The sequence below is a fragment of the Apteryx rowi genome, unplaced genomic scaffold (genome assembly GCF_003343035.1).
Source record: "Apteryx rowi isolate R43461 unplaced genomic scaffold, aptRow1 scaffold_434, whole genome shotgun sequence".
Taxonomy (NCBI): domain Eukaryota; kingdom Metazoa; phylum Chordata; class Aves; order Apterygiformes; family Apterygidae; genus Apteryx; species Apteryx rowi.
The window spans coordinates 435,178-446,356 of record NW_020450688.1 but is presented as its reverse complement, the minus strand read 5'-3'; the positions used below and the strand labels follow the sequence as shown (position 1 = coordinate 446,356).

At 56.4% G+C, this 11,179-nt stretch overlaps 1 protein-coding gene across 1 annotated transcript; it reads left to right on the top strand.

Moving 5' to 3' along the window:
• The first annotated feature begins 6 nt into the window (after positions 1-6).
• Positions 7-10,527, top strand: PES1 (pescadillo ribosomal biogenesis factor 1). Its single transcript, XM_026076592.1, has 15 exons — positions 7-67; positions 608-687; positions 1,755-1,908; positions 2,367-2,476; positions 3,778-3,949; positions 4,218-4,307; positions 5,516-5,632; positions 5,852-5,929; positions 6,377-6,466; positions 6,716-6,846; positions 7,011-7,136; positions 7,356-7,540; positions 7,664-7,800; positions 8,736-8,903; positions 9,675-10,527. The coding sequence occupies exons 1-15, from the start codon at positions 44-46 to the stop codon at positions 9,759-9,761; spliced, it is 1,749 nt and encodes a 582-aa protein (XP_025932377.1). The 5' UTR covers positions 7-43; the 3' UTR covers positions 9,762-10,527.
• Positions 10,528-11,179: the final 652 nt, after the last annotated feature.

Sequence of the window (11,179 nt, the reverse complement as noted above, 5' to 3'; positions counted from 1 at the left end):
CAGAGCCACGCGGGGCAGCGGCTGCGGAGCCGCCGGCGGCGACATGGGGGGGCTGGAGAAGAAGAAGGTACCGGCCACGGGGACCGGGCAGGCGCCGCGGCGATCGCTCCCCGCGCTGCTGCCCCCGTTTCCCCCGTGCCCATGCTCGCTGGCCCCGTTTCCCTCGTTCCCCCCGCGCCCGTGCTCGCTGCTCCCGTCCACCTAAGGCCGCTGCCCGGTGGCCCCGTTCCCCGCGTCGGAGCCTGGTGGCCCCGTGTCGGTGCCGGGTGGTCCCTTCCCTCCCCTCTTCCCCCCCGTCAGTGCCCGTTCCTAGCTCCCTCCCGGGAGCTGGGAGCCCCGGGGGCTCCGGGGCTGCCCCCGCCTCGGTCCCCTCACCCTGAGAGCCTTCGGGTACCCACCCTGGTGCCGCCCCGCGCTGCCCCACAGCTTTCGCGGTGCGGACCGGGCTCAGCCGGGCCCCCAGGCTGGCTCTGCGTGGCGGAGCCCGGTCTCAGGCCCTGGGAGTGCAGAGCTCTGCGTGGTCCCTCCCTGGGTTGCTCCCCGGTCGTGGTGGGGGACTGGGCTGTGCCCAGGGAGCTGCTGACGTTCACCCTTACTCTCTCCTCAGTACCAGCGGGGATCTGCCACCAACTACATCACCCGCAACAAGGCCCGGAAGAAGCTGCAGCTGAGCCTGCCGGACTTCAGGTACGCCGGGGGCTTTCCGGGCCAGCTCCTGGTACTGGCCTGTCCCTGCACACACGGCACCACTTTGGTTCAGCGATAAAGTACCTGATAGCTGTGGTTTTAACTTCCCGTGGTTTTAACTTGTGCATACCTGGGATCCCAGGTATGATTTGGAAACTTATATTAAATGCGTATTTGTCACTCAGGAGTAACTCAGAGATGTCCCGTGTATCTCTCCCAGGAAATACCATAGAAAGGGTTCAGGAAGGTAATGTTTATATTTAGGCTGTTGCAAAGCTCAGTGGTGCACCAAGGAGTTGACAGTCCCATGTGCTTGTGGTTGTTGGGAAGTGGATAAGAAAGTAAGCAGAATCCTTCACTGCATGGCTAATGTCTGTGGAGACAGACCGTGGCCTGTGAATCTCAGCTGCGTTCTTCTATAGCTGCCTAAAACGGACAAATGGAGATGTTTGTGTCTCTGGGGATGTGCTTTGAGCAGCACAGCAAGGTTAGAGGAAACCATTGCTTTGCCCAAGAGACTAAGGCATGTGATTGCCTTGGCGGGGTACTCAATCCTGCCCCAGCTGTGCTCAGCAATGTGGAATGATCTTGTCTGCTCTCAGAAGCAGCATCAGAGATTTCTTGGGTCACCGCCTGCCCCGCACACACACATGCGCACTCTGTTGCAAGGTGCCGGTGGGGGAGCCACGCAGTACGTGCTGGGAGATTCCCAGGGTGATGTGTCCAAAACCAGTGCAGCAGTGTCATGCTGAGACCGTGGGGATGCAGGAGGGAAATGGAGCATAGTAACGTGTCCTGTATGTCCTGGTGTTTCAGACTGCGGAGTTCAGCTTTTTTTTCTTTCCCCGCGAGGGAGGAGAAGTGACAGTGCAGCTCATCTTAGTGCTGTAAAAAGGGTCTGGGGCGTTTTATTTCCTGGACAGCCAACTTTGCATCCGCATCACTTTAAACTCTTCTAGCAGGTGACATGGGATAAGATAGAAATGAAAAGTTCTTCTGTCTCTCATTTCACTTGCTTTGAGTGGATGTTGAAATCCAGCGTATCTCATCTACGTCTCCATTAACAGGCGCCTCTGTATCCTGAAGGGGATTTACCCCCATGAGCCCAAGCATAAGAAGAAGGTGAACAAAGGCTCCACTGCAGCCAGGACCTTCTATCTCCTCAAAGATATCAAATTTCTCCTTCATGAGCCCATCGTCAACAAGTTCCGAGAGTATAAGGTATTTATGGTGCGCGAGAGCTTCAAGGATCGTGTTTGGGGGGCCTCTGGTGGTTGTGTCTGGGATGGGGTGATGAGATCTTCTCACTTTGAGGCAGTTGTCCCTTGTTTCCAGCTTTGGTGAGTGTTTGCAGCCCTGCAAGGTGAGCTGGCTTGGCTTATTTCTGCAAGGCCCAGCAGAGCTGAGCTGGCTAACCATGTGTGGCAGTGGAGCAGGGAAGTTCGGGGGCTTAGCTGTGATAAGTAGCTAGTTAAGTTGCTTCCAGCTCTTCTCAAAGAAGCTGCATGGCAGCGCCTTACATCTGAAAGCCGCCCTTGCACCCATCAACAGCCCACGCAGCCCATCAGAGAGGCACTTATGTCCAAGGGCTGCATTTCTGTACCATGCAAGGCGGGCTTCACCTCCCTCCGTCCTCTCCCTGGAAGAGAGCCCTAAGTCTCCCCTTCTCTGCCCTGCAGGTGTTTGTCCGGAAACTCCGGAAAGCATATGGGAAAAGCGAGTGGAGCACTGTGGAGCGGCTGAAGGATAACAAGCCCAGTTACAAACTTGATCACATTGTGAAAGAGAGGTGAGCCACCACCCGCTGGTCACACTGCAGCCTGGACATCACTGTGGAGGAGATGCAGGAGAAGGATTCTCACAAAAGAGGATTATTATCAACAGTAAACTGAACTGGAGCCTGTGGAGCCCTTGCTGTGTCCATCCCCCTTTAGGACTCCAGCTCCCATGGCAGTTCTGGGAATTGTTTGACTGGTAGACTGGTGTTTCTGAGTTAATGGAGAAGGATACAGCAAGCTGCGTGCTGGCTGTAGCAAAACATTAGTGAGCAGGGAGTTCCTGGCTGTTGTTAAAGACTCCAGGATCTCTAACGAGACGCTGAGAGCTTTCCTCCTCTCCCTGAGTAGTGTTTTCTCAGGTCACCCTTGGAGAGAGGGCTGGCGGAGAGTGAATTGTGGCAATGGGAGAGGAGGAGAGGACCCACAGGAGAGGGGACCTGCTTTGGCAGGCCTGTTAGTCATCCCAGTGGTGCCTGGGGCCTGGCTGTGCTGAGGCAGAGAGGGAGGAGATAAATAGCACTGAGAGACAGACATTGCCCCAAAAAAAGTTGTACTCTGAAAGTTAAACGGTCCAGGCACCCTGCGCCTGGCTGCCAGACTGCTGCTTGAGCAGTGAGGCCGTGCTTCTCCCGCTGACCGCAGCATTTAACTGCGCAGCTTCTGTCTGGGTCTCTTGTCTGGCTGAGGAACACAATGAACCAGTTCGCAGCACCATGGGCCACATGCGTGCTTGTCCTCAAGCCCTGAAAGGTGGCAGTGGGCCCAGGCGGGGTTTACTAAACACAGCTACTGCTGACATCTTTTAGGCCCTATGTATGTCTTAAAAACCTGCTTTCACCTAGCCTGTTCCTAGCTGCAGAGAGATGCTGGGCTGCCTGCTGGGAGTGCAAGAATCGTGGGCTCCCAGGAGGAGCTGTGTTCCTGCCCATCCAGCCCCGTCCCCCAGCACCTGATTAAGGCTGTCTTCCCCAGGAAGGGAAGTGTATGTGCAGCTGCACAAATTGCTGTTGCCGTCCCCTTGCCAGGGAGGTTCCTGGCTGCTTTGGCTTAAGTGCGGAGGGTCCTTAACAACCTTAGGTAGCTTCTTGAAGGTGGCTGTGAGCTTCCTGGTACCCAGAAGGGACACCCCATCCCTGGGGATTCCCCTGGCTTGGAGGATCATGTGGGAGGCAGATGCTACAGGGTGGCTCTGAGGTCCCTTTCCTTCCTCATAAGAGGTGTCCATCGGCCCCTGCAGCTTTTGGCAGGTGCTGGTTTCTGGTGGCTCTGTGGCTGAGTTTGATTTCCCCGTTCTCCTCCTGCCCTGGCACAGGTATCCAACCTTCATTGATGCTCTGCGAGACCTGGATGATGCCCTCTCCATGTGCTTCCTCTTCTCCACCTTCCCACGGACGGGCAAGTGCCATGTCCAGATCATCCAGCTGTGCCGGCGCCTCTCTGTGGAGTTCCTCAACTACGTCATTGCCTCCCGCTCCCTGCGCAAGGTGGGAGCTCTGGGGTGGGCCATGGCCAAGACCTCCCTGAACTGGGGGGCTGTGGAGATGGAGCAGTGGACTTTTACCGCAGGAGGGCACAGGGCCAGTTATGCTGGCAGCTTCAGACGGGGGAGGGGTTTGGCTGACTGTCTTGGATGTCCCCCAAACAAACCTGCTGGCTATGGAAGGATTAATGAGAACGGGCCTTGTTGGGAGCAGGGCCAAGCACTGCTGCAGGGCCTCCCTCCATCTGAGCCCTCGCTCTGCTCCCTGCCAGGTCTTCCTCTCCATCAAGGGCATCTACTACCAGGCTGAGGTGCTGGGACAGCCGATCACCTGGATCACCCCCTACACCTTCGCCCACGATGTGAGTAACTGTGTACCACATGGCCCTTGCCTTGTTGTCACCTTGCCTGGGGATGGGGAAGAGTTTGGGGGAGTGTCTTGCTGCTCTTGCAGTGAAGAGGCAAATTAGGCTGTGCCCAGCCTGAGGGTGGAGACTATGACGCTCAGCTTGGGGGTTGTGAAGGGCCACAACTGTCTTCCACCCCAGGATGGTTGTGTCCTTGTCCCCTAAACCTGGCTGTACTAGCCTCCCCAGTTCCTTGTTTCCTCTTGCTGCCAATTATTAAAAATTGGCTAGCTCAACAATTAAAGATTAACCTGCAGGAATGAGACTGGTGGCACTGAGGGAAGAAGCAAGCCAGACTCCACACCCTTCTTGCCGGAGTGGTTCTGTTATGTCCTGCCAGAAAGGTCCTCTGTCCGGTCTGGGCTTTGTGGCTTTCTGTACAGCCTGTGCTGGGGGTCACCTCCCCATCTTGCCCTGGCAGTATTGCCTGGGTGAACCCATGTTTTTCCTAGCCAGTGTTACTTCTTGCTCCCTTGAGTTTTGATTGTTGAGGAACTGACTGGGTCCCTGCTGGGTTTCAGCTTCATTAGTCCTTGCCTCGTTCTTGTTCTGCTTTGCCAGTGGCCTGCAAATCTGACCTGGGGGACCAGAGTCCTTTGCCTAAGTCACACATAGGCCATGTGGAAAGCTCTGGCTTGTTCCCTGGCTTCCCTGGGTACCGCAGAGCTGTTTGGGGACACCTCGACTACTGCCAGGGAGTGAGTTGCGGGCCCACCTTCTGTCAGGGTCCCCAGCCATTGTGGGATGTGCCGCTCCATCTATTTGAGTAGCTGGGGAAGTTGTGGGCTTGCAGGACTTGCACTGGTGTGGGCTGAGGGAGTGATTCAGGCCTTCTGGGGCAGGGGAGCACTGGCAGCACGGCCCCATGGGCTGCGCAGAGATCTCTCCCTGCCCAAGGTTGTGCCCAGACATCCACAGACCTCATTGTGGAGAGGGCGGTATCCTCCCTTGCAGATGAGGAAACAGAGATACAGAGAACAACATGTTGCTTCTCTCAAGCCCAGATCAGGGAGTGAGTGAGCAGCAGAGATATGAGAGACTTGTGACTGGGCAACCTCCCAGCACCCATGCTCTGAGCTGGTGGCAGGAGAATGGGCCCTTGTCCCTGCAGAGGGGGTCCAGTCTTTCAGCCTTGTGTCCTTACCCCTTCTGTGCGCCCGCAGCACCCCACAGATGTGGATTACCGCGTGATGGCCACCTTCACCGAGTTTTACACCACCTTGTTGGGCTTCGTCAACTTTCGCCTCTACCACTCCCTCAACCTGCTCTACCCCCCCAAGGTGAGTCAACAGGCCACCCTGCAGATGTGCCACCCTGGCCCAAGGGAGCACCTGCTCTGAGCTGGTGGAGAGTGGTGCCCGTCAGGGCCTGCTGCAGTTGGTGGGAAGCAAGCACTCATTGGAGGGTTATGCTGGTCCTGGGCACAGAGTGGCAGAGAGGAGGCTGTTTGGGGACTCTGGGTTTGAGGACTGTGTCCCCACCTACCTCTGTCTCTCCAGATCGAAGGCCAATCTGAGGTTGAGCTGAAACCCACGGAGGGTGAGGCGTACGCCATGGATTCGGAAAGCTACCTGGAGGTGAGGGGGTGCCGCTGTCATCCAGGGCTTGAGTTAGAAGCCTGCACACAAGAACCATTGGCCATTGCATTCTGACCACAGACCCTTTCCTGGCCTGGGACATTGAACGTGTGGGAACTGCAGAGCAGAGCCTGGTCCCTGCAGAGTGGAGAGGGCTGGTCCCCAGCTCCTTGCCCTCGTACACTGGCCAAGGACAGATTTGTGTTCATCTTCAAGGGCCATTGGCTTCCACCCTGCGTGACAGACGATCCTTTGGAGCCTTGGCATTGGGGATTGCAGGATGAGCCAGCGCATGGAGGAGGCTGAACTTCTGCACGGGGAGGGGGCGGTGTCCTTTGATCCTTTGCTGTGAGGAGTCGCCTCTCCCTTCCTCTGTGAGGCTGTCCTATATCCCCTCCCCCCAAAAACAGCTGGGAATGACACCTTCTTGGTCTTCTCCCTCTGCAGAAGCTGTCAGCTCTCAGCGCCAGCTTGGCCCGCGTGGTGGCACCGACCCCAGAGGACGATGTAGAGATGGATGAGTTCCCTGTGGAGGGGGTAAGAGCCTGGCGGGTGGCTCAGCCCTGAGCCTTGTCACCCTGTTCAGGGTATATCCTGTGGCTGGGCAGGGGGACTCATGCTTGAGCAAGGGCTGGCACTGCCTGGTGCAGTGCTGGGAGGGACCTGTGTGGTCAGGAGGTGGGGAAGAGCATCCAAGAGCCTTCCTGGCAGAGAGGGGCTTGGCAGGGGCTGTGTGTGGGGAAGAGAAGGTCCCAGTAGAAGAGGCCCTGAGTTTGTTCTGAGCAGGAGACTGCTGAGCAGATGGATGCAAGGAAGAAGGAGCAGGAGGTCCTGGAGAAGCAGAAAAAGCTGTTTGAAGGGCTGCGCTTTTTCCTCAACAGAGAGGTGCCTCGAGAGCCGCTGGCCTTTGTCATCCGGTATGTACAGGGTGGGTTGTTCCTTGGCAGCCCTGCTACCCCTTGCTGGCTTTTTCCATCTTTTGTGATGGGGGATTGGGGCCAGTCTGCCTGACATCCTACAAGCGAGGTAAACTTGAGGGCCACTTCAGTCCGACTAACCCTTCGATGTGTTTTACTGGCAGGTGCTTTGGGGGCCAAGTGTCTTGGGACAAGTCCCTGTGCATTGGTGCCACCTATGATGTGAGCGACCCATCCATCACCCACCAGATTGTTGACCGGCCCCGGCTGGAGCAGCAAGTTGTTGGCAGGTGAGTGAGGGCTGGTAGTCTATCACCCAAAAGGGGGCTTGGGCTAGTGAGCATACCTGGCTGTCCTGGAGCTGTCCCATGCTTTCTATCTGCTTCGGGTCATGTTATGGGGGCATCCTGCTCTGCTGGAGTCTTCTCTGGAGCCCAGGAGTCTTAGCATGGGGCAGGAGGAGACAGTCTGACCCCTGGCCCTGTGTTCTCCTTCCCTCTGCCCTACAGGTATTACCTGCAGCCTCAGTGGGTTTTCGATTCTGTCAATGCCAAGCTGTGCCTCCCCGTAGCTGATTATTTCCCTGGTGTGCTGCTGCCCCCGCACCTCTCGCCCTTCGTCACAGAGCAGGAAGGAGACTACATCCCTCCTGAGAAGCTGAAACTACTGGCCATGCAGAGGGGTGAGAATGCAGGTAATGGAAGGCACCAATCCCTAAGGTCTGAACAGGAGAGAAGCCAGTCAATTGCTGCCTAGGCAGAACTGTACGTGCTTCTGTGCCAGGCACTGCTCTAACTATTGCTGTCCCTCTTCATAGGTGAAGAGAGCGAGGAGGAGGAGGAAGAAGAGGAGGAGGATGACAATGATGATGAGGAGGAGGAGGAGGAAGATGACTCTGAAAAGGAAGAAGAGACAAAATTGAAGAAGATGGAAGAGCAGAAGACTCAGAGCAAGGTACTGTGCCTGGCAGTGAGATGGGAGCCCCAGGAGGAGACCACTTTTGTGAGTGCTGTCCCTGCTGGGCTCTGCTCACTGCCTGGCTTCCTGGCTGAGTCCCCATTCTGTGCCATGGGGCTCCTGCACCCCAGTGCTGCTTGCCTGGACAAAGCTGAGAGGGGCTGGGACTTGACTGTAGAGCCTCTTAGCTGTCAGAAGGGCTCCATCAGAGCGCAGGGGCTGAGGCCTGGGCTGTCCGTGCTGTGCCCCTAACCTCAAACCAAGCTGTCTGAGCATCAGCTTGAGGCTGTGCCTACAGGGCAGGCCTATAAGGACCCTGTCACTGTCCAGAGGAGGGTGTCCTTGCAGTCCTTGCATGGGGGACACACCTCCAGTCTTTTCAGCTTCTGAGGGCTTCCACCCTTGCTTTCAGAAAGAAATGGCTCTCTTCTCCAAGGAAGAGAGACGTCTGGGCTCAGGAGACCCTCCACTGAGCTGCAGAACTCTGTGCTCTCTGCTCTTTAAACATGAGCAAAGTGAAATGCAAAACCCCCTCTGGTAGACTGAATGGCCTCTAAGGCAGCACAGAGTCCTGTGCATGGTGTGGCTAGGATGGCCCTTGGTCCTGTTGTGGTTGCTTGTACTCCCCTGTCCCATACTGATGTGCTGGACATGGGACCATCATGGCTATGCTGTTTCTGCAGCAGCTATCAGGCTTCTGTGTCCTGAGCCTGATTTCATGAGCAGCAGCTCCTGCTCATGCTCAGGGCCTGCATCAAGCAGCTGGCCTCCTGTTGCCTTGTCCAGAGGGTGCTGTGTCCCTTCCATAGGGAAGAGTGTGATGGGGCTGGTTCCTTGGTGCTGGCCCCGAGTGAATGGCCACGCGTATGTCTGTCCCTGGGGAAGGGTGGGCTCCCAGCATCCAGGGTCCTGAGTCCTCTGGCTCCCCGCAGGCACTCCCTGTGAAGGTGACAGCTGGCAAGGTGCGGCTGGAGGACAAGCAGCGCCTGGAGCAGGAGCAGCAAAGCGAGGAGAAGCGTCTGGCCATCATGATGATGAAGAAGAGGGAGAAATACCTCTACAAGAAGATAATGTTTGGCAAGAAACGCAAAGTCCGAGAGGTATGAGTGCTGCCTTCCCACGGCAGTGATGCTCCGGGCACGGTTCTGGGCCACAGGACCCTTGCCTGGATCCCACTCCCCTGCCTGTGCTAGCTCATCCCAAGTCAGGTGCAGATGCTCAAAGGGGTGGGCCTGGATCCCATCTGTCTGGATCGCTAAACCCTGGTCTATCCCTACCTTGTGGGGGAGGGAACGGCCTCTGCTGCTGAGATATTGCTCCTTTCCCTACTCCAGTTGTGGGAGGGAGTGTCACCCATGGCTACACACCCAGCTCCTCGCCCTCCTGTGAGGCTCTGGACAGAGCTTGAAGTCACCTGGAGTGAGTCTGTTTAGTCACAGGCTGGCCCCATTTTCACCAGGCCTGTAAATGTTGCAGATGCCAGGGGGTTTCCAGCTCTGCTCATCGCTCTTTCCCTCTCTGTACTTGACCCGCCTTGCTGTCGATGCTGAACAAAGGTGTGGAAGGTTGAGGCTCTTCAGGCCTCTTCCCGAACATGACCCTGGCCATGGACTATCCTTGCCCCTAGCAGAACAGAGCTCCTCCTCCTCTCCTAGAGCTCCCAACCTAGTCAGGGGAGGCTACATGCTGCTTCCTGTGCCCAGGCTGCTCAGTGCCCCAGGGCTGCCCTGGGTTCCTGCAGCGTGTGCAGGAGGAGATGAGCTGATCTCTCCCACGTACAGGTTGAACGGGTGGTGGTTCTGAGAATAAAGCAACCCTCAGCATCTGCAGACTAATCTGACAGTGTGTCTTGTGGGGGGATTTCTCCTCAGGCAAACAAACTCGCTGAGAAGAGAAAAGCCCATGATACGGCCATCAAAGAGGAGAAAAAGAAAAACAAGAAGGCACGACGGGCGTGATGGCACTTCCAGGGCTCCCCTCGAGGGGGCCAGCCCTGTCCTCAGCCTGCAGAGGCTGGCTGGCTGGACTGGCCTTGGGTCTGCTTGTAGCCAGGCCATACCCTGCAGAGACCATCTTGTGTTTGGGTGAAAATCCCTCAGCTTTGCTCTTGGGGCAAAAAAGCTAAATTAAAACATATTCCCCATCTGTAAATATACCTCCTGCTGTGCCAGGGCTCCTGTGTTCCCTCACATCTCCTCTGCACAGGCCTTCAGATAGCATATGTCAGTGCTGCTGCCCATCCTGGCTTGTGCAGTGGGATCAGTGTGACAGGCCTGGCGTGAGGACTGTCATCTTAATGCTGCTGCTGCCATTTCCACTTCCTAACCCGCAAGTGCGGTGAGCAGTGTCTGAGAAGATGAAGGAGGCCAAGGGGAGCGCTGGGTTCTTGCAGGGCGTTCCTGGGTTGTTCATTTTGAATTTTCACAGATGTGGACAGAGGAGAAAACCAGGCCCTCACAGCAGAGCAGGAGGTCACCTGTGGCTGCCCGCCTTGGTTGGATGTTGTGGTGTTTCTTTGAGGGGGGGGAGGCTCGGTGCAAACAGCAAGGGCTCTTGCACCAGCCTTAGGGGAGTGGAGCCTGCAGCAGAGGGGAGCCTTTCCTCTCCCCAGCACAGGAGCTGCCCTCCAGCATCTCTAAGGCCCTTGCACTCCTCTTCAGCGATGCAGACTGTAAACAGTTTCTACTTCTATCAGACTTTTTTAATTAAAAAAGATGACAGTTCCCAGGTGGTCTCTGGTGTCGTCTGTTCCCTCCTAGCTGTGGCAGGTCAGTGTGATTGCTGTGCTCAGTGATCTGCCCCCTGGTCCTGGAGTGCTATGGCTGTCATCTTATTCCTTATTGCCTTCTGCCATGCATTGTTCCTAGGGGCAATTTTGGTAGGGTCTTCTCTCTCAGCTGGGTTGGGGTGCTGAGAGCTGACCTGCTCTGAGTCAATGCAGAATCTATGCTGCTGGGTTGGCTCCAGAGTTTGTCAGAAAGGGAAGAGGTGAGGGTTTTGCAGCACACAGAGTCCCTTTCCCCTTATAGTGGGCAGCTGTGTTAATAACCCTCCTCTTCCCCCAGCAGCTGGACTGCATGAGGACACAGGCTGTGCTGCCTGGGAGCCAGGCAAGCCCCTGTTCCAGGGCCCGTTGCCTGCATGGGTACTCTGGTTTCATGCACATTTGACGCAGAGGCTATTGTGTCCAGCAGACTTTGTGGAGCTGGTCCAAGGTGCAGGGTTGTGGCTAGGCAGAAAATTGAATTAGGAGTTTCTTGGGGCAGATGTTTCTCCCTATTCCCCTTCTGTCAGCTCTGGAGGCTCCTACACTTCCTTCCTTGCAGCCCCCCCCTCAGTTTTTGTTGACAGATCACCTGCAGTGCAAATACTGGCA